The sequence below is a fragment of the Tupaia chinensis genome, unplaced genomic scaffold (assembly GCF_000334495.1).
Source record: "Tupaia chinensis unplaced genomic scaffold, TupChi_1.0 Scaffold144982_1, whole genome shotgun sequence".
NCBI classification, from domain to species: Eukaryota; Metazoa; Chordata; class Mammalia; order Scandentia; family Tupaiidae; genus Tupaia; species Tupaia belangeri.
Window position 1 is genome coordinate 619216 of NW_006204841.1, and position 23525 is coordinate 642740.

At 42.2% G+C, this 23525-nt stretch overlaps 1 protein-coding gene and 1 long non-coding RNA gene across 2 annotated transcripts in view; one reads left to right on the forward strand and one right to left on the reverse strand.

Moving 5' to 3' along the window:
- CEP135 (centrosomal protein 135) overlaps positions 1-23525 on the forward strand; it is an 80151-nt gene that overhangs the window by 35138 nt on the left and 21488 nt on the right. Inside the window, exons 14-18 of the mRNA XM_006167693.3 lie at positions 3379-3456; positions 13317-13468; positions 20981-21096; positions 21169-21323; positions 21737-21792. Of these exons, the coding sequence (XP_006167755.1) occupies positions 3379-3456; positions 13317-13468; positions 20981-21096; positions 21169-21323; positions 21737-21792 (557 nt within the window). The remainder of the gene's footprint in view (positions 1-3378; positions 3457-13316; positions 13469-20980; positions 21097-21168; positions 21324-21736; positions 21793-23525) is intronic.
- LOC114005938 (uncharacterized) lies at positions 7-21075 on the reverse strand. Its single transcript, XR_003547728.1, has 3 exons — positions 20929-21075; positions 10921-11009; positions 7-253 (listed from the first exon to the last, which is right to left on the reverse strand). It is a non-coding gene; the product is annotated as an uncharacterized LOC114005938 (long non-coding RNA).

The window sequence follows — 23525 nt, forward strand, 5'->3', positions numbered from 1 at the left end:
AGGGAAAGGAGGGAGCCGTGATGCAAATGGCTATCTGTAGAAGAGCAGAGGTCCGGTTAGTTTTTAGCTGGGGGGCACAATCAAGGAATTTGTCTTTGAAACAGGAGCTTCAGTCTTAGCCAAGGGGTACAGTCAAATGATTCATCTTTCAAATAGGAGTTTCAGATTGTGGCTGGGGCAGGGCATCCAAGCTCCAGGTGGACTGTTTTGTATCCCTGGAGTTCCTCTGAGAAATTTCCAACAGAGTATGAGGCTGAGAGAGAAACAGTTTTTGATATTAGCAAGATGGAATCAGTCTGGCTAAGCAGGCCCCTGTTACAATATCACTGCATTTTAGAGCATTTTTACCTCAAAAAGAAACCTGTACCTACTGGCATCACTCTCTGTTTCCCCTTAGACCCCTTAGTTGTAGGCAACTGCCAATCCACTTTTGTCTCTGTAGATTTGCTGCTCTGGATAGTTCTTGTAAATTGAACCATTCAGTATGTGGAGTTTTTGGTGTCTGACTTTGCATTACCGTAATGTTGAGGTTCACCCGTGAAAAATGCTAAGAACATTTGTGTACAACTTCTCATCTGGATTATGTTTTCTCTGGATCATAGAGCTGGCAGTGTGATAATTCTCTGGATCGGGTGGTAATTTGGTCTTTATTTGGGTCCTGTTTCTTCACATTGTCACCAGTGTGTGTTATTGTCTCTTTATCATCCCTGGTGGATGTGGGGAAGTGTCTTGTGGTTTCTGATTCTCGTTTCCCTGATGGCAATGATGGTGAGCATCTATTTATGTGCTTCTTGCCCATTTTTGTACATTTTTAATTAGAATCTTTTGGAAGACTGTCAGAAAGTATTTTCTTATTAAAAAAAACGTGTTAAGATTACCAAATGGAAAACTTATGTGCAGTATGGCAGCTTTTAACATAAACTACTAACTTATCCTTTTCCATATCTGTGGAAATGATCAAGGGATGTAAAAATAGGATTTAAAAAATGCAGTAGTACTGAAAACTTGGGGGGGAAATGACATATATTTTACTAGAATCCTTCTGGGTTACAGAAGGTAGGATTTTATGAGTTTACAATAAGCCTTTTTCGTTTTCTCTTTTCCCTAGGTTTTTGCCCTAGCTCTCATGTGCTCACCAGAGAGAGACAATGAGAGGGAAAGTGAGAAATCACTTCCTGCGGGGGGGACAACCATGCCACAATCCCTTCTCCTCCATTCTCCTCCTGAGATTATGGACATGCATGCACATGTGCCCGGTGTGACTTTCAATCTGCCTGGGACTCAGATTATGGTCAGCCATGTGGGAGTCCAGCGCCCCAACCACCATGTCACCTGCTGGCCCCACAACAAGCCTTTTCCTTAAAAGCGGAACCACTCTATAAATCTCGTCCAGTGTTCCAGACTATCCCTATCCACCAGTCGTTAACTCCAGGCATCACCAGTAACTAAGCTCTCCCTGGAAGCGTATTTCTCGGGGTTAATCACCAAGTCTTCAGTGCTACCTTTTGAATATTTGTTCATATTAATAACATTTATTAATCCCTTTTATGAGTTTCTAAGTACTTTTTATATGGGCTATCTCAGTAAATCTTCACAGGTCCAGGACTTGGGCTGTGGTCAGCCATGTGCGAGTCCAGCCTCCTTAACCATCACGCCACCTGCCAGCCCCCAGACGAGGACTTGTGAGTGAGATCCAATAACTTGCCCACGGTCACCCAGCTGTGAGTCCCATGGACTCTGGCCCCGGAGCCATGCCATTTTCTCTTAAGTTTGTTTACTTCTCTCTGTTTCCTCTGCCATCTCTTCTGGCCCTTACTCCTTCTCGCCTACTTTATTATACAGGACACATCAAAAAGTTTGTGGAGGGGCCAAAAGGTGACATTGTGGTTGAGGCATTGGACTCCCACGTGGCCACCTCAATTTGAGTTCAGGACCTAGTAGCTTGAAAATCATGCTGGGTGTATGTGCGGGTGTGCCCAAAATGCCAGGAGAATAGAGGAGAAGGGACTGCAGCATGGGGCGGGTGATTGGGCACTTCCCTGCTCATTATCTCTGTCTCCAGTGAACACATGTGCCCTAAGGCAAAAACCTAAAAAAAAAAAAAAAAAAAACTTATGAATAAAAGCAATTAAAGAACTTGTTTATTTTGATATTAAAACATCTGTGAAGTCCAGTGTAGTTTATTTATGATCCCCATGATCCCCATTTTCCAAGAACTTGTAAAGACCCCTGTTAGTGACCTCTGTATTCCTGGTCTTGCCCATCTCAGATCTTTATGTCACACTGAAGTCAGAATTATCTTTCAAAGATTTATGAGAAAACCTCAGAAAGTTCATGGAAAGATGAAATGAAAATATGAATTTATTTTGGTGCCAAAACATTGAAATTTATAGTCTTTTTTTTAATTAAAATTTATGTATAGTCTTTTGATAATATACATTTTTCATGAACCTTTTGAAGACTCCTGATAAATCTGATCACATTTCCCATTTAAAATCTATTAACTGTTTTCAAGGATTTTAATGATTACCTACTTCAAGCTCTAGCTGCTGCTGCTGCTTTTTTTTTTTTAGAGGTTTCTTGCCTTAGAGCACCTGTACTCACCGGCTAGAAAAATAGAAAGTGAGAAATTACCCCCAGGAGGGATGGCCAAACCTCAGTCCCTTCTCCATTCTCCTAGGGTCTTGCGCATACACGCACACGTGCCTGGTGTGATTTTCAAGCCACTGGGTCTGGGACTGAACCGTGGCTGGCCATGTGGGAGTCCAGCAATGTAACCACTTAAGCCATCTGCTGCCCCTGAGGTCTAGCTTTTTTCCTCTAGACTTACCTCCCCTGTTCCCTACTCTTCTCAAGGATCCAGGTTAGTGGACTTTTTCTTTGAGCCGTCTACATAGACATGATTGAAGGATTCTGTCACCCTTATATAGTCCCCTTAACTAGCTCATTTCTATTCGACTTTTATTTTTTTTCTTGTTGCCAGAGGGCACATGCCAGCGAGGAAGAGGAAAGGGGAAGGGAGAAAGCGTGGGGCGTAGTCACGCCGCAGCCCCTTCTCCGTCTCATCAGGGTTTGGGTCGCACATACACGCATGTCTGGCATGTTTTTAGGCTGCCAGGTTTGGGACTCTAACCATGGAGTCAGCCGTGTGGGATCTAGCACCTTCACCACCACACCATCTGCTAGCCCTCCTGTTAGGCTTTATTTTAAACCAAAAGCAACATTTTTATAAAGTGTCTAATGATTTTCTTTCTGAAACATTTTCAAGTTTTATGAAAAGACAAATGGAATATAATAGTATTGTGAGCTTGCATCGTTTATTTTGGTAATTTTGTTTTATGATCTGATATAAACATTTTCTATAAAATTATCTTTCAGAATATCCAGGAAATGAGTCTTCTTGGGAAATCAGAATTAGAGAAAACTGTTGAACATTTGACATGCATGAATCATCAGGTAATTTATCAAACGGGGTTGGCTGCGATGTGTTTCATGAATGCCTGTGACTGTTGGGGTTTTACAGACTGTGCTTTTCAAATGATGAAGCAGTATGCTAGAAAGGCACATGATAAGGCCAGGAGTGTGCTCTGAGGGCGATGACTCAGGTGCAGATTCGCCTGCCTCTTGTTATCTGTCAGCAAGTTTACTTGACCTTTTGTCCCTCCACTTCTGTATTGGGAGATTTTTGCTATAGGATGCTTGCTGGAGAGACAGAAAGCAAGAAATTACCCCCCACGAGGGATGGCCATGCTGCAGTCCCTTCTCCTCCACTTTTCTCTTGGGATTTCTAATACACATGCACCTGATGTGAGTTTCAAGCCACCAGGTCCAAGACGAATCGTGGTCGGCCACCTGGGAGTCCAGTGCCTTAACCACTATGCCACCTGCTGGCCCATTCTGTATCTGAAAAGTAAAAATAGTGCTAGTACTTCTCAGTGTTTTTGTGAAAAATAAACACTAACACATATGAAGAACTTAGAAGAGTACCCTGCAAATCGTAAGCACTCAGTAGATATTAACTAGAGATATTATTGTTTAACTTTTGTTTAAAAAAAAAAATTGCATAATACAGACATAGTGTAAAAAGTAAAGTTCACGCCAGCCAGTGGTGTGGTGGTTAAGGCAGATAGATCCCATGTGGCCAACTACACAGTTTAGTCCTGGACCCAGTGGCTTGGAGAACACTCAGGGCGCATGTGCCTGTGTGCCCGAGATCCCAAGAGGAGAATGGAGAAGGGATTGTGGCGTGACCATCCACTTGGGCGTTGCTTTCTCAGTTTCCCTCTCTTGTCTCTCCAGCAAGGGCACACACCCAGTAGCAAATTTTTTAAAAAGTAAAATTCACTTTCTTTTTCATTACCGTGTTGAGAAAGGATTTTTAACAATTTGATATGTTTTTTGACACTCTTTTTTTCTCTCTCATTTTGGCTTATTTCTATTACTATTCTTTACTCTCTTGTTTGTCTTCTAATTCTGTCATCTGGATTAGTTTTTTTTTTATTCATCATGTATTTCCCCGCTGCTTTGCATGCCGGTAATTTTATACTGGGTGCCAGATGCTGTGAATTTTATCTTCTTGGTTGCTGGTTTATATTCCTATAAATACTGTTGAGACTAGTTCTGTAGTGCAGTTGAATAGCTTGATTCTTTTTAGTCTTGCTTTAGTAGATGGGCAATTAGTCTTTTCTAATTAAAAAAAAAAAAGAAATATTAAGTTTATTCATTTATTTCTTCAGAGAGAGAGAGAGCAGGCACCCCAGCCGGGTCTTCACACTGTGATCCACCCTTAGTTTCAGCTGGTCCAGATCAGGGGCATGTGGACACATCCCAGCATACTCAGGAAGGTCCCACGACATGAACACAGGACCTTCCTTATGTGGGTCTAGTTGTATTACCACTGTACTACTACCAGGCCCCTAGCTTTTCTAATTTTACCACTGAGATAAAACTCTTTTGAAGGGCCAGCAGATAGTATCAAGGTTAAGGTGCTGGATCCCAAATAACTGACTTCACAATTTGAGTCCTACCTAGATCCAGTAGCTTGAAGATTGCTCTGCACATGTGTGCGTGCCTGCCCAAAATCCCAAGAGAGGGCTGGAGGAGAGAGGATTTGCAGTATGGCCATTCCTGGGGGAGATTTCTTGCTTCCCTTGGGTCTCCCTCCAACTCTTTCCAGTGAGGGCACAAACTGTAATAAAACCTAAAAGGAATGGGCTAGCAGCTGGCATGATGGTTAAGGGCACTGAATTCCCATGTGGCTGACCACAGTTCGAGTCCTGGACCTGGCAGCTTGCTTTCTCACTGTCTCTGTTTCGCTTTATCCCTCTCTGGTCAAATTAAAAATAAATAGATGAATAGATAAAGTTAAAAATAATAAAATAATTCTTAAAAAAAGAAATTTAATTTAATTTAAAAAAAATAACAGGGGCTAGCAGATGGAATAATGGTTACATTGCTGGACTCCCACATAGTCAACTGCAGTTCGAGTCCTGGACTGGGTAGCTTAAACTCACGCCGGGTGTGTGTGTATGCATGCCCAAGATTCCAAGAAGAAAATGGAAGAGAGGGGATTACGGCGTGGACATCCCTCCTGGGGGGTGATTTCTTGCTTTCTGTCTCTCTGTCTGTCTGGTGAGCATATGTGCCCGACAGCAAAAACCTCTCTTTAAAAAACAAAAACAAACAATAACAAACCTTTGAGTACACTCCCTGTTACCCCGCGAATTGTGAGATTTTCAAATGATCAATGGGAAAAGGGACTTTCCCAGCCTTTCATGCAGGTCCTGAGTGTTATTTCCTCTAACCGTCGGTTCTTTCTCTGGCCGTGAGTAGTTTTTTCTGGGTTGTGCTCTTCTCTGCTGAAGACTTCAAGGACCCTGGGAACCAGCAGTTAGCATAATGACTATGTCGTTGGACTCCCACGTAGTTGACCACAGTTCGCATCCCGGACCTGGTGGCTTAAAACTCACGCCAGGCGCGTGTGCGTGCGTGCCCAAGATCCCGAGAGAAGAATGGAGGAGAAGGGATTGCAGTGTGACCATCCCCCCTGGGGGGTTATTTCTCGCTTTCTGTCTCTATGTCTCTCTCTGTCTCTCTGGCGAGTGCACGCGCCCTATAGTGAAAATCTCCCCCTCCCCCCCAAAAAAAGACTCCAGGGACCCTGTCGCAGGTCTCTGGCGCTCTCACTCTGCAGCTTTCCCAGTGTCTGCCTTACACGTGTTGGCTGCCTCGGCCTGCCGTGATTCTCAGCTCCGTCTTGAACTTCAGGGAAAACACTGAGCTCCACCTGGTTTCCTTTCCTGAGCCACAGCCCCACACCCTCCCGTCAGAATGCCCCAGCCCTGGCAGAGCTCATCCTGTTTGTTTCCTTGTTGGTTTCAGGGCTCACTCACTGTCTGTCACTGTCTGATGTTCAGAATTTGAAAACCTTTGTTTCATATATTTTGTCCTATTTTTAATTACTTTAGGCAGGAGAGAAAATCTGATACAGAGAGGCAGGGCCAGCCAGCCTATGCCTATAGTCTGGGCTACTATGGGTGCTAAGGCAGGAGGATTGCAAGTTTGAGGCCAGCCTGGATAACAGCAAGGCCTGTCTCTTAAAAAAATAAAATGGAGTGAGAGAGTCTAACATATTTATCAGAATTCAAAGGAAATCTAATAGGATGTGGGAGAGACAGTCTTTAAAGAGATAACAGCTGGTACATTTCCAGATATCATGAAAACATTGGAATTCTATGACTCAAGATGCACATTGAATTCCAGAAGCATGACAGATCCCAGGTAAGATAAGTGAAAAAAAATATATGCAGTTTTTAATAGTGATAAATCATACAAGATCCCTGTAAATTCAGAGTTTTTTGTTTTGTTTTAAGAGAGATTTCTTGCTGGAGGGCACATGTGCTTGCCGGAGACACACAAGAGAGAATCACCCCCGGGGAGATGGCCATGCCTCAGTCCTTCATCTTCATGCTCCTCTCGGGATTCTGGGTACACACACACATAAACCTGATGTGAGTTTCAAGCCGCCAGGTCTGGGACTCCAATCACAGTCGGCCACGTGGAAGTCTAGCACCATAACTGCTGACCCTAGTTCACAGGATTTTTATGGAAAATATTATTGAAAGACATTTAAAAAGATCAGAGTAATGCCTCAGTCCTTCATCTTCATGCTCCTCTCGGGATTCTGGGTACACACACACATAAACCTGATGTGAGTTTCAAGCCGCCAGGTCTGGGACTCCAATCACAGTCGGCCACGTGGAAGTCTAGCACCATAACTGCTGACCCTAGTTCACAGGATTTTTATGGAAAATATTATTGAAAGACATTTAAAAAGATCAGAGTAAGAGAAATTTCACATTTATAAAAGAGGTGACAGGTATGATGTTTATAAACATAATATAAATTCTCCTCAAATTGCTTTAGAATTTATATAGTTCTAGCTGAAATTCCAAGAAGGTAGTTTGTGTGTGTGTCTGAAAATTGACAGTAGATTGTAAAATTTACATGAAGGAACAAGATAGTAATCAAATATAAATTTTAAGAAAAATGTGGAACTGGACTTTTCCTACCAAATATGATGTCTTCAATATCATAGTAATTAAGACAAGGCTTAACAGAGATTGCTGGGGCCAGCAGGTGGCATGGTGGTTAAGGTGTTGGAATTCCCACATGGCTGACCATGGTTCAAGTCCCGGACCTGGTGGCTTGCTTTCTTACTCTCTCTCTCTTTCTCTCTCTGTCTTTGGCAAAATTCATGTGAAAAATAATAATAACAATAATAAATAAATAATTCTTTTTAAAAAAGAGAGAGAGATTGCTAAAAGTGAGACCGACAGGTGGCATTGTAGATGAAGGCACTGGACTCCCACATGGCTGACCACGGTTCGAGTCCTGGACCTGGCGGTTTGCTTTCTTGCTTTCTTTTTCTCTCTCTCTGTCTCTGGTCAAATTAAAAAAACAAACAAACAAAAAACAAATAAATAATTCTCTTGAAAAACACTTGGTTGTGAGCAAACAACAAATATAAGGAAACAATCTATAAAAGAACTCAAATCAATGGGACAAGAACTATTAGTAGTTGTTTCTGGGTCAATTGGCTGTTCACGTCAAAATACGTCAAACATACCGTACCCTGAAATCAGGTCAAGATTACTTGCGGCCTTGAACATTTAAAACATAACCAACTACATTTTTCAAAAAAATACAGGACAGAGTGTTTTTGACTTTGGAGAAATAGCAGTAGTAGTCATTTGTACAGCATTTACTCTGTCTCAGCACTTTTTTCAACATTTGATACATATTATTTTAATTCTCACAGTAGCCATTTGAAGTGAATGCTAATGCTAATATCCTTTCACGGATAAGGACACCAAAGCAAGGGGAGACTTGGCCAGGATCACACAGGGAGCAGGTGACGTGCCGGAGTGTGTGCCCCTAAATGAGACACACAGTGAGTTTATTCCTCAAGAGAAAACACAGTTACATAGGACTACATTGACAAAATCATCTGTCCCTATTTACAGACTGAAGATAAGCCACTACTGGAGAGAGCAGCTTGCTGCACATTTAACCCATCCCCACAATCCCCACAGAACAAAACAGAACAAAAACAAAACAACACGTGAATAGTCACCTCATGGAGGAAGCAATTACAAAAGGCTAATAAGCCTAAAAAGATGTTCTACCTCAGTAATGTGGGAGATACACTTCAAAACCAGAGAAAAATTGTTCTCCAGCTCTCAGGTCATCAGACACTAAGCATTAGCAAGTATGTTAGCTCCTGGGAATGCACACTCGTACCCTGCAGAATATGTGGCCCTGTCCAGCCAAGGCATGCCCTTGAGCCAGCAGTGCCATTTCTAGATGTGTACCTTGATGGTACCAGCAAGCCCTGGTCTGTTGCTATCCATTAAGTTGTTTGGGAACACAGCCTAGCCCACTTGTTCACATATGTGCGATAGTGGAGTAGTGGTGACAGATCAGCGGCTCACAAAGCCTACAATGTTTATTACTCCTTGGCAGAAAATGAAAAACATCCTCGATGTCAGTTGGTGGGAAATGGGTAAATGATGGGAATTCACACAGTAGCGTGTTACAGACCAGCACAAATGAATGACAATAGCTGCTAAAATCCACACGCTCGAATCTTACAGATTACTGTGCCAGGAAAGGAAATGGCCTCCGAAAACATGTTGTGTAATTTCACATACGTAAAACTAAATAGTATCGGTTCCAGCAGGTGGCATTGTGGTTAAGGGTGCCAGACTCCCACATGGCCAACCGCAGTTCAAATCCCAGACCTGACCACTTACTTTCTCACTTTCTGTCTCTCTCTCTGTGTCACTCTGTCCATCTCTGATCAAATTAAAAATAAATAAAGTTACATAAAATAATTATTTGAATAAAAGCACAGTTAAACGGTATGTTTAGGGATTCATATGATTGTGCTACACTAAAGACAATAATGAGAAACACGAGACTCAAGATAGCGATTACTGTGGACAGGGGATCGGAAATATAGTTGTATTTTTTAATCCAGATGCTGGATACACAAATGTTCATATTTTTAATCCTCTTTTTCTATGGCATACTCTTGTTTGTGCCATATTTACCCATGGTATTCCAAGAGGTTTGTTTTATTTCTTTCAGGTTTTAGCCATAGGGTGAGTGTGCTCACTAGAGGGAGACAGAGACAGTGAGAGGGAAAGTGAGAAACTACTCGCCAGGGGAACGGCCATGCAGTAATCCCTTCTCCGTCATTCTGGATTCGGGGCATGCACGTATATGTACCTAGCATGATTTTCAAGCTGCCAGGTTTGGGACTCAGACCACAGTCAGCCATGTGGGACTCCAGTGCCTTAACCACCACACTACCTGCTGGCCCCCTTAAAAGTTTTAATACCCCAAAACAATTCCTTCCCCATCTCCCTATCCACACAACGACCACCCTCTACTCTTCTAACTCCTTCTCCTGTGTGCGCCTCCCTGTTTCTGCATAACGTGCCACTTGGTCTCCCTGAGTTGATGAAGTATCTGTAGTGACCTCTCTGCTGATGGATGAGGCCTTCGCGCTCGCCCTTTTGGGAGCCTTCCCCCACTCCCTGAGCACGTTTTATTTACATATCTTACTCCAGTAATTAGTGTGTATGTTATCGTGGCCCCAATCGGTCACTTCTCAGCCAAGTAGAATGGTGTCACTCTTGCCTTTTTTCTTGCAGACCTTTTCCTGAACTTCACCACTGCCTTTATGTTGTTCTGTTTTTATTTTGTTACCTGATTTTCATTGACTTAATGCTAATTTTCGTTGAGAGCTCTAACATCTCTGCCATATACCTCTCAATTTTTTTTTTTTAAGTTTACTATAGATCACGTGAGCTTTTTGGAGACAGAGAGGGAAAGTGAGGAATCGCATCCCAAGGGAATGGAATGCTATAATCTCTTCTTCATTTTATCAGGATTTGGGGCATGTATGCACACGCACCAGTGTGATTTTCAAGCCATAGGGTCCGGGACTTGACCGTGCAAATGAGCCATGTGGGATTCAGCCACCTTGACTTCCACACCATTTGCTGGCCTTCAATTTTTTTTTTTCTTACAGAGGTTTGGCTATAAGGGCGCATATGCTTGCCAGAGAGACAGAGTCAGAAAGCAAGAAATCACCTCCCCACACACCCCGTGCTGGCCAGGGGGATGGCCACACCACAATCCCTTCTCCATTCTACTCTTGGAATTTTGGGCACGCACGCACACAAACCCAGCATGAGTTTTAAGCCGCTAGGTCTGGGACTTGAACCATTGTCGGCAAGCGGGAGTCCAGTGATATAACCATTATGCCATCTGCTGGTTCCCTTTTTGAGCTCTCCGTCCTATTCCCTTACGGACTGAGCGTCTCCCTGCAGCTGTCCTTAGATGACTTACCTCTCCTCTCCCGCCCTTTCCGCGTTCAATCTCACATTCTCTTTCTCAGTTCCTTCATTCTGGTGGTGATGTACCTTCTCCAGAAGTTCCTGGAAAATAATAAATAGGACATTTTGAGGTATTCTGTATATAGAAATCTAGACTGGGAAATATTTTTCTCTAAAAATTTTGAAAATTGTCCCCCATTGTCTTTTTTTTTTTTTTTTTTTTTTGAGAAGTTTTTGCTATAGGGCACGTGCACTCTCCAGAAAGACAAAGAAAGACACATGGAGACAGAAAGTGAGAAATCACCCCCTATGGGGGATGGCCACACCGCAGTTCCTTCTTCGTACTCCTCTCGGGATCTTGAGCATGCACACACTCAAGCCTGGTGTGAATTTAAGCCACCGGGTCCAGGATTCGAACCACAGTCAACTACATGGGAGTCCAGCGACATAGCCATTACTCCAGCTGCTAGTCCCTCCCCCATTATCTTAACTTTCTGTGAGATGTATGACACTCTTCTGGTTTCTAGTCCTTACTAAAGGACATGTTTTTACTTCTGAGAGGTTTGGGATTTTTCATCTCGTTTTCAGTTTTGTGCTTCTCTATTTCCTATCTCTGGACTTTTATTAATTGATTTCAGACCTCCTAAAGGGATCCTGCAAGGCACTTATCTTTTCTCCCTATTTTCTTTTGTCTTTTACTTAGTTTCTGTAAGATTTCTTCAACTTCATTTCCTAATCCTTCTATTGATTGGGGGCGGTTATATTTTTTCTTTCTAAAAGTGCTTCCTAGAAAGGGTGGGAGACACACCCGCAGTGTCAGGAGCACCTCAGTGTAGGAGTGCAGCTTTGGATTGTATTTTCTCACTCTGCTCCTGTCTTCCACAAGTTTTCAGAGTCACTTACTTTCTCTGTGTGTGTCCTTGTGAGTTCATACTTTCTTATTCTTTTACTGTCATTTTTAACAATGTTTCCAGAAAGAGGACGGAAAATATGTGTGGGCAGTCCATAATTTTAACTAGAAGACTTACATTTCTTATTAATATTTCTTGGTTTTAACGTTTGTATGAAGGTCATCATTCCATCTAGAATTTTTTAAATAAAGATTTTATTTTATTTTATTTATTATCATAAAGTAAGTAAATAAAGAAGTAAGTAAGAGAAAGGGTAAGTGAGAAAGCAAGCCACCAGGTCTGGGACTCAAACTGTCTTGGGTCATATGGTAGTCAAGCACCCCAACCACCATGCCACCTGCCAACTCCCTAGAATTTATTTTTATATGTAAAATAAGGTAGAAATTTAGCTAATTTGTTTTTCTAAAGTGAGTGACTATTTCTGCTCTATTTGAAAAGAGTTTATCTTTTTCCCTAAAATGTTACCTTTTCTAAATTTACATCTGTACAGGATTTCCCCCCAACCAGGTTTTTTTCTATTGCTGTAGGGCACATGCGCTGGCTGGAGAGACTGAGTCAGAAAGTGAGAAATCATCTGGGGGTTGAAGGGGGGAGAGGATGGCCATGCCGCAATCCCTTCTTCTCCATTCTCCACTTGGGATGGGAGACACCACACAGACACGGGCACCAGCGTGAGTTTTAAGCTGCCAGGTCCAGGACTTGAACCGCTGTTAAGCACGCAGGAGTCCAGCAACACAACCATTACACCATCCTGTATAGGATGTCTTTACTTTATTCACTTTCCTGTATTTGCTGGTCTGTGTCTATGTGAAAGTATGCTGCCTTACTTACAGTAGCTTTCTGGTTTGTTTATATCTTTTGGACAAGTCTGCATGTATTCTTCTCTGCCCAAAGTTTTTCTGGTTTTCTTAACCTTTTTTCTAAATTAATTTTAGAATCAAATCTAATCCACCTCCTTTTAAAAAGAGGGACCATAAAGATTTTTATTTGAATTTCACTGAATTTATAATTACTTGAGAAATTTTAACACACTAACAATATTATGTTCCCGTTCAGAAACATTTTGTCTATATTAAGTCAGATTATGTTTTATGTCTTTCAGGAAATTTTTAATTTCCTTACATAAGTCTCACCTACTTTGTGTATAGGTTAGAGTATTTTCTATTCTGATTTTCCTCAATTTAGTCCATTCTACTTACTGCTTTTTAGAAATTCCTCAAAATTCTTGCTGTGTTAATGGTTTCCTTTCCTGCTTCACTGCTGTTGTGACTGTATTCTTCCGTGTTCTTATCTTTTTTTTTTTTTGTATTTTTTCTCCCAGTGATAGTGAGGAGAAGTAAATGTGTATGTATAATCTGACATCTAGAACCTAAAATATATACACATTTCTTAAAGCGGTGGGTTTTGTTAAGTAAATCTGACCTAAAGACTACCTAAGAAAAATAAAATTAAGAAATTAATAGTATATACCTGTTAATTTTTAAAATTTAAATTATAGCTCGAAAGTGAAAAATATGAATTAAAGTCTAAAGTGTTACTAATGAAAGAAACAATAGAGTCATTAGAGAACAAATCCAAACTCCAAGCTCAACAACTTAGCCACGTGGCTGGTGACTCATCTCATCAGAAAACCGAGGTGAACTCCCTTAGGTAAGTTACCGACACTTCATTGCTTCACTCCTGAGAACATTTGTGGTTCTGTGAGGTCCAGAACGTGGCCTTTTGGAGTGGGCCTGTGAGCAGTAGTTTCCGCAGTGGGCCTTAGATCAGATGATATAGCCGAAGCTTGTGAAAAGTATGACTTTAGGGCTGATCTGGGAAGGTTCTGATGCAGAGTAAGTCTGGGTTGGTTTTGGGGTTTGTGTATTTCTAAAAACTCTCACAAATAATGATGATTACAGGCAAGTTCATGAACCTACCTTCTTTTATACCCCCCCCCCATAGTACATTAGCTCATTTGTACTCCATAGTGTAAAATTGCTGAATTATGGGATTTTTTGCTATCTGTACCATTTTCTATCTCTTTCTTCCTTCTTTTCAAAGAAATGTAAAGTCAGAATATCTGTCTCCTATTTTAACCCTTTATAATGTAGGAATGTATAACCGAGGATGAGGGGCACATGAATAGCATGCCTTTAGGAAGTGACATCAGATGGAAATACGGAACATGGATTTGAAGTCTTAGAAACTCATGGCAGACAGTGGAGACCAAGGATCTAGACTGAAATGGTGGCAGTGAACTTGAATAGAAGCCAAATTGAGGAAGTATTTTACATAAAAGCAAAAGTTGTGAGCAGTGGGCCAGCTAGCCAGCTTCATGGTCTGAATCCAGAACCAGTGACTTGAGAATCACACCAGGGGGACCAGCAGATGGCATAATGGTTATGTTGCTGGATTCCCACGTAGTCGACCACAGTTCGAGTCCCAGACCCAGCAGCTTGAAACTCACTCCGGACACATGTGCATGCATGCCCTTTCCTGAGAGGAGACTGGAGGAAACGGGACTGCAGTATTTCCAAACCCTCTGGGTGGGATTTCTCACTTTCCATCTCTCTGTCTCTCCAGTGAGTACATATGCCCTATAGGAAAAAAATCTCTTTCACAAAAAAAGAAAAAGAAAAGAGAATCACACCAGGCACATGTGTGTGCCCAACATCCTTAGAGAAAAGTGGAAGAGAAAGTCTTGCAGTATGGCTATACACCCTGGGGGGGGTGATTTCTCTCTTTTTCTTTCTCTTTCTCTGTCTCTCAGATGAGCACATGCACTCTATAACAAAACAAAACAAAAAGGCTCCAGTGACTTGCATGGGTATAAAAGAAAGATACAGTAATATAGAACATTGTCTTAAGGCGTGGATTGCTATTTAGACTCCAATACAGAGGACACAAGGAAACAGCCAACAAAGATTCTTTTTCTAGACTGGATAGCTACAATAAGTAAAGACAATGAAAGAAGAGGACCACTGTGGAGTCTGAGGAAATGGATCTCTTTCTCAATTACATTTGCAGTAAGAATCAGGAAGGGATTTTCCGATGTAAACAAGGTACTGCATGTGTGAAACAGTCATGGAGCAGTAATGAAGCAGGACTAGCTGATGGTGTAATGGCTGTGTTGCTGGACTCCCATGTGGTCGACCGCGGTTCGAGTCCTGGGCCTGATGGCTTAAACTCACGCCAGGCGCATGTGTGTGCCCAAGATCTCAAGAGGAGAATGGAGAAGAGATTGCAGCATGGCCATTCTCCCTGTGGGGGTGATTTCTCACTTTCTGTCTTTCTGTCTGTCTCTGTCTTTTTGGTGAGTGCATTCACCCTGTAGCAAAAAGCTCTCCCCCCCCTCCCAAAAAAAAGAAAAACAGTAATGGCTTGAGACCTAAAAGGATTGTAGTAATGATTATTTTCTTTTTTTTAATGATTGACAAATTAAATCTGAAAGGATTTTCCTCACTGCCGTCTGCCCATGTAGCTCCATTGCTTGGGAGGTCTGGGTTTGGATCCCAGGTCTCCCGAATATGCAGAGCAGTGACATGTCCATACCTTAACCCTGGCTTACTGGGATGCTGGGGCAGGAGCATCATGCTTGATTCAGTTGTGGCTCTAGATGGGTGCCACCACGCTTGGCTCTTTTTTAGGCCGGATCTTACTTGGTTGCCCAGGCCAGCTTCAAGCCACTATCCTCCTTCCTCAGGCTCCTGAGTCACTCCACATGCCCAGGCTTTAGGGCACGCTAAGATTTAAAATCAGGCCTTCCATTTGGTCCAGGCCACCGTGGTTGGGCCTGCATTCAGGTTTTTATGTAACCTTGTGTTTTATACCCCAAATCAAAATTCCATAATGCTGGGACCAGCAGTTAGCATAATGGCTATGTCGCTGGACTCCCATGTAGTCGACCACGGTTTGAGTCCCGGACCCGGCAGCTTAAACTCACGCCGGGCGCGTGTGCATGCGTGCCCAAGATCCCGGGAGGAGAATGGAGGAGAAGGGATTGCAGAGTGGCCATCCCCCCTGGGCGTGATTTCTCGCTTTCTATCTCTCTCAGAGCAGCATGTATCTAGAGCTGGAGAGTCAGCAAACTTTCTTCTGTAAGCAGACAGTATTTCAGACCGCGCCAGCCGCGCAGTTCCACAGCTGCTCAGCCCCCTCCGTGGCTGTGGTAATGTGTGCATGGAGCGCAGTCACGTTCCACCACAACTCGGTTGTGGACACCGAGCATTGGACTCACAACATTCACGTGTCACAAAACAGATCTTCACTGAAGACTTTCTTAGTAATTTAATCATTTAAAGCCATTCATAGCTCTCAGGCTTTACCAGAATAGGCAGCGGGCCATAGTTTATCAACCCTGCTCAAAGATAGAATGTTTCCAGCCCTGCTACTTTTCTCGGTCAACCTCATAGGAAAGATCCTTAATCCGCACAACTGTGAGCTGTGAGGCTCTGAACGATGAGATTCCTTCTGCTGAAAATACTGTCAGACTGGTTTCAGTTTACCTTGGTCTTTTCTGTGTTTTGTTCAAAACCAGAGAATTTTATTATTATACAAGATTAAATCAATGCTATAGTAGATTTTCCTGAAAAATACCCATAAACTCTTGTTAAAGTAGATATTGGTGCTTTTACTAGAATTTGTTTAAAACAAATATAGTCTCCCTTGGGAAGTATGTATTTGTTAAATGAGTTGAGAACCATTTTAGATAAAAAGAAAGAAGGTTTATAGATACAACTTAAAAACTGTCTTCTGGAAGTTCCTAACTTTTTTTTTTTTTTTTTTCCGACCAAGGCAGGAGGAGGAGTCAGGACCCTGATGAAGTTAGCTGAGCTGACAGAACTAGAACTGAAATAGCCAAGGGAACCAGAGCCACCAGTTTCAAGTTAGCACCCCTCATAGAAACCCAAAAGGAAAGCAGCCCGAATCCTCTTTGGTCTGACTCACCAAGAGATGGTACTTCCTAGAAGCCTTTCTCAGGGGCAGGCTACAACCATAGACTTTTGGGGAAAGTCTAAATTATGACAAGAATACTACATCAGTCCTTTCTTCTCCTCCTCCTCCTCCTCCTCCTCCTCCTCCTCCTCCTCCTTCTTCTTCTTTTTTATTAAAAGAATTATTTATTTATTTATTTATTTATTTATTTAAATTTAACCAGACAGAGAGAAAAAGGGAAAGTGAGAAATCAAGCTGCTAGGCCCAGGGCTCACACTGCGGTTGGCCATGTGGGAGTCCAGTGTCTTAACCACCACACCACTACCAGCCAACATTTCTTTTTTGTTTTTTTTTTTTTAAGAATTTGTTATGGGACTAGCAGATAGCTTAATGGTAATGTCACTAGACTCCTACGTGGTTAACTGCAGTTTGAGTCCCAGACCCAGCAGCCTGAAATTGAACCCGGACACGTGTTTGTGCATCTCCAAAATCCCAAGAAGAGAATGGTAGAGAAAGGATTGTGACGTGGCCATCCCCTGGCGAGGGGGGCTGGGGTGACTCCTTGCTTTCTGTCTCTCTTTGTCCCTCTTGCAAGTGCACATACCATATAGTCAAAATCTCTCAAAATTTTTTTGTTGTTTAATAGTAGTAGTATTTTTGTAATTTGCTGTTTTGTAATTTCTCACCAGAGAAAGACACACACAGGAGAGAAAGAGAGAGAAAGTGAGAAAGCAATCCACTAAATTCAGGACTCAAACCACAGTTGGCCATGTGGGAGTCCAGAGCCTTAACTACAATGCCACCTGTTGGCCCCCATATCTTCTTTAATAGGTTATTACCATTCTACTCCCACCTCTCTTAGATAAAGCTTTGCCTCCATTTAAATTTAATTAATTAATTAATTAATTAAATTTTTGCCATAGAGTGCTTGCACTTACCAGAGAGAAACAGACAGTGAGAAAGAAAATGAAAAAATCACCCTTCAGAGGGATGGCCACACCACAATCCCTTCTTTTCCATTTTCCTCTCAGGATTTTGGACATGCACCACACATGCCGAACCTGATTTTCAAGCTGCTGACTCGAACCACAGTCAGCCATGTAGGAGTCCAGCACCCTAACCACCATGCTACCTACTGACCCCATTTTTACAATCTCAACACTTCTTATGAATAAAGGACCCTTTAAGAATCTGTCTTTGTTTAAAATACTCCATCATGAAAGGAAATAATTACTTTTGTCCCCTAAAATGAGAGCACGTAGGGCCAGCCCCACAGCCTAGTGGTTAAGGGAGTGGATCCCACAGGCCAACTGTGTGGTTCACATCTTGGCCCCTACAACTTGCAAAACGCAACAGGTATGTATGCATGCCCCAAGCCCTGACAGTTTGGAGGAATGCTGGAAAAGGGACTGTGGCCTGGCCACACCCCACTGGTAGGTGGTTTTTCTCTCTCCCTCTCTCTGTCTCTATGGTGAGTACATACATCCTCTGGCAAATTAAAAAATTTCAAAAATGAGGGACCAGCAGATGGCATAATGTTATGTTGCTGGTGGCGGTGGTCAAGGCACTGGATCCCACATGGCTGACTGTACTGTTTGATTCCCAGATTCAGCTGCTTGAAAAAAATATATACTGTGTGTGTACATGCCCAAAACCCTCAAAGGAAAAGCGGAGGCAAAGGGTGGTGTGAACATCCCCCATGAGGGGCGCTTTCTCGCCCCCAAACCTCCCCTGCCCCACTCCATCGCTCTCCATGCTCTAGCAAAAATTTAAAAAAAAAAGACTTTTATCTTAATAGCAGTACTTCGGTCAGAAAAGTTACTTCCAAGATCTAGTGTGGCATCTCTGTTGTTCCCTCTCTACACTAGAGTATAAAAAGGCAACGCCCCAAGGACCTCCTTTATACGTGTATCAGACAAAATGATATCCTGCCTGCTTATCGACCCCACTTTCACTAGGAAATTACCCTGTTCATTAGGAAGTGAGGTGGAAAGAGATCTTTCCATTTGTACCTAGAATGTCGAGCACTGCCAGTCACGCTGTCCTTGACTAGGGGCTCTCTGGGCCATTCTGTTTTGGAAGGAACTCAGAGTTCCCGGCAGACGTTTCCCTTCCACGTGGACGATGTTGGTCTCCCTTGTTGTGCTGAGAAGGCCACACGAAGTAATGGAGGAGCACTGATAACAGACCGCACGGATATCTGTTCTTTGCCTTGAGTAGCTTTGACCTTGGACAAGTAACGGTGGTTTCTGTGAAGTTGGGATCATGGTTCTAGTTATAGAACTGTCCTAGAAGTGAGTGCTCTAACGCGTACAGGTCCGTGCTCTGTAGTTATATCCTGGAGAGCAATAGCTCGAACTTTCAGGAACAGCTCGAGCACAGTGCACTTACCTGGACCTCACCTTACCTGGAACTGTTATGAAATAAAATTTCTTGAGCCTGGCCTCTTCGAGTTGGTTTGGTTTGCTCCTGCACTTCTGAAGAAGTCAGTCCCAGCTCCGGTGTCCTCCCTGCCTCTGACTCATCGTGCACTGGCCATTAGAGTAGTCGGGGTCGTGTATGTGGTCTCTCGGTAAAGCACCGTCGTTTCTGTCAAGGTGGCCCAGATAGCTCACTTGTGGTCGTGGGATCCAAACCTCTCAGTTAGGCAGTTCTAAGCTAAGCTACTGTGTTCTTCCCTGAAACATCAAAAGGACCTTTGGGATTCCTGATATGTATCTGAGGTGAGGGCCTTGTCTCTCCAGCAGGCAGTGTTAGGAGCTAAAGATGCAAAGAGATCAAAGCCTTCTGAAGCTTCTAGATTACATGAGGGTCAGTTCTGGCTTTTATAGCTTCCAGGGACTTGACTTCTGAAAAAATCTGGCTGATCAATGACAGATTCCTCTGAAATTGTCTTTGTTGTTGGCTACCTAGGCCTCTGTGCATCTTTTCTTTTTTCCTTTTTTAAATTAATCTGTTTATCACACCATGAGAGAGAGCGAACGAGTACCTTTAACAGGGTCTTGACACCGTGGTTCCCCTCCAGCCTCAGCTAGCCCCAGACCATGAGCACACATGTCTGACAACTTGGGGAGGCCTCTGGTCATGAACCAGAAACTTCCCCATGTGGGATTGCCTCGCACAACGTTGTTTTTTACCACTGTCCCACATCTGGCCACTGTGCATTTTTTCTTTGGCTCTCTGAAAATCAGTCTTTAGTCTTTTATTTATTTATTTATTTTTAATTTGAGCAAAGAGACATATACAGAGAGAGAGTGAGAAAGCAAGCCACCAGGTCTGGGACTCGAACTGTGGCTCAGCCATATGGGAGTATCTAGCACCTTAACCACCATGCCACCTGTTAGTCCCTTTTTTTTTTCTTTAGAATTTATTTACCTTCTTAAAATTAATTAATTTATTTATAATTTTTACTATAGGGCACAGAGAGAGACAGGAAAAATGGAAAAGCAAGCCTCCAGGTCCAGGACTCAAGCTGTGGTTGAACATGTGACAATCCAGTGCCCTAACCATGATGCCACCTGCTGGCCCCAGTCTTTGGTTTTAAATCTCCATTGCACTATATGAAATGCCTGCTGTTCCTGCTTGTTATGATCTCTAATTGACTCCCCATCCAAAAAGTCAGAGTAAGAAGCAAAATTACAAATTCACTGGCCAGGATGGTCCGTGTTTAAAGATAGTCCTTTGAAGTAGCAGGCTCTAAATGAGCCAGGTGTGCCGTGGAGGCCCTGCTGCTCAGGAGGCTGACACAGGAGGATCCCAAGCTCAGACCAGGGTGGGCAACAGCGAGACCCAGGCTGGAAGAGCTGGGCATGGTGGCGCACACCTGTAGTCCCAGCCACCTGGGAGGCTAAGGCAGGAGAATTGTGACCCAGTGAATCCCTGACTTAAAAAGAACACAGGACTTTCTCTTTGCCTCCACCATTGAAACTAGATTTAAAGGAACAGTGGTTCTTATTAGGAAAGTTAGAAGAGCTTCAAAACTACCCAGAAGCTTCTAGAAGAGAGTATACAACTAATTTGACTTGTCTAGTTATTATTTTTAGGAAGACGAAACCATTTTGGCGAAGAATGGTAGATGGCAAGAAATAATATGTAATATAATGCCATTGGTTATACTGGAAGAGTTGTAAAATAAGAAATAGTAGAAATTTTAAAAATAAGTGAAGAATTTATAAGACTTCTCATTTAAAAACCTTCTGTCTGAGAGATCGAGAACGCCATTTGTTCTGTCCACTGGTTTTTCAGGGCGGTAAATGAGCAGCTGCAGCGGTCACTCGATGACTATCAGCACCGGCTTTCCATGAAGAGAAGTGAACTGGAGTCAGCCCAGGCGCAGATCACAGCGCTGGAGGAAAACATAGGTAAGTGTCGTTATACTTTGTTTTTGCTAATGCTAATATACTTGTCTAACAAACATTTCTTTTTATTTATAGATAAACTGAACCTTAAGATAACTTCCCAAGATGAGGAGGCCCATATAATGAAAAAGACCATCAGCGTTATTGATAAAGAAAAAGACTTTCTTCAGGAGACAGTAGATGAAAAGACAGAAAAGATTGCAAGCCTGCAAGATAATCTGGCTAATAAAGTATGTGACTATTAAATGTCACTTTCCAGCATCTCAACAGAAAAGATAGTTTTATTCAGTTTCGAATATACAATTCTTATCCCTATATAACAAGTTCCTAAGGCCCAGGGCCATGTCTTCTAATATATTTAAATTTCATTTATCTCAGTAATTTGAATCTTCAAAATGTGGTTTTTAATCTATTTCTAGAATGTGATTTTATCATCTTTCGTAAAGCATCGTTCAGGGCCCAAGGGTGCAGGGGAGGCATGGTCATATGTGACATACAGTTGGAGCCTGGAATTATCTTTCCTTGGGGCTTGTTTTATGGAATAATTTATATTTGAACTATATAAATGTGATGAATTACATAAATTAAAGAGATTTCTATATGAATTGTCCAGAATCTTACATATTTTTTATGATTTCTTTAGGAAAAAGCTATTGCTCAGATAAAGATAACAGTCTCAGAGTATGAATCATCTATGAAGTAAGTAATGAGTGAGATGCAGCCAGCTTTTTGAGAAATTTTCAGTGATTACAGCTTTATCTGTTTTTAATAGCAATCCAGCAATGAGAAGTTTTCCTTTTTCTTCATCTTTGCCAATGGCAGCATCATTTTCTTGCTTCCTTCAGAAGATGTTATCCTCTTTGACCCACTCCCTCCCTCCGTCATACACATCAAAACGCCTGTATCCTATTAGATGTTCTCTTATTCTATACCTACTTGTTCTTTATTGCTTTTTAGAGTTATTTATTTAATTCCATTTGTCATTATTATTATTTTTAAATTTGCTACAGGGCACGCACGGTCATAAGAAAGAGACCGAAAAAGAGACAGAGAGAAAGAAAGAAAGAAAGTGAGAAAGCAGGCTGCCATGTCTAGGTCTCAGACCACAGCTGGCCATGTGGAAGCCCAGCACCTTAACCACCATGTCACCTGCTGACTCTTCTTTATATTTATTTTACATGTCTTTACATTTTATATAATAGTGGGACCATAAACATTCAATAAGTATATGTAATTGAATCTATTATACTGGGTCATTGAAAAAGTCATGATGTATTTTTTGTTTTTCTATGGAAAAACGCATCATGACTTTTCCAGCAACCCAATCTTTTGTGTTTAACACGTGATGGTTTTCTGTTTTTTATTTGGCTTTTGGAGTAATTTATTTTTTACTTCATTTGCATGAAATAATTGCTAGAGATTAGAAAATCTGCTTTACCTAATGATTCGACATTTTAATGCAGCAGGTGTAATTTCTTGTGTTGTTAGTGTGCTTAATTCAGTCCACAACAGTTTTCTTTCAAATAACTTTTTTCCTTTTTTAAATTAATCTGTTTATCACACCATGAGAGAGAGCGAACGAGTACCTTTAACAGGGTCTTGACACCGTGGTTCCCCTCCAGCCTCAGCTAGCCCCAGACCATGAGCACACATGTCTGACAACTTGGGGAGGCCTCTGGTCATGAACCAGAAACTTCCCCATGTGGGATTGCCTCGCACAACGTTGTTTTTTACCACTGTCCCACATCTGGCCACTGTGCATTTTTTCTTTGGCTCTCTGAAAATCAGTCTTTAGTCTTTTATTTATTTATTTATTTTTAATTTGAGCAAAGAGACATATACAGAGAGAGAGTGAGAAAGCAAGCCACCAGGTCTGGGACTCGAACTGTGGCTCAGCCATATGGGAGTATCTAGCACCTTAACCACCATGCCACCTGTTAGTCCCTTTTTTTTTTCTTTAGAATTTATTTACCTTCTTAAAATTAATTAATTTATTTATAATTTTTACTATAGGGCACAGAGAGAGACAGGAAAAATGGAAAAGCAAGCCTCCAGGTCCAGGACTCAAGCTGTGGTTGAACATGTGACAATCCAGTGCCCTAACCATGATGCCACCTGCTGGCCCCAGTCTTTGGTTTTAAATCTCCATTGCACTATATGAAATGCCTGCTGTTCCTGCTTGTTATGATCTCTAATTGACTCCCCATCCAAAAAGTCAGAGTAAGAAGCAAAATTACAAATTCACTGGCCAGGATGGTCCGTGTTTAAAGATAGTCCTTTGAAGTAGCAGGCTCTAAATGAGCCAGGTGTGCCGTGGAGGCCCTGCTGCTCAGGAGGCTGACACAGGAGGATCCCAAGCTCAGACCAGGGTGGGCAACAGCGAGACCCAGGCTGGAAGAGCTGGGCATGGTGGCGCACACCTGTAGTCCCAG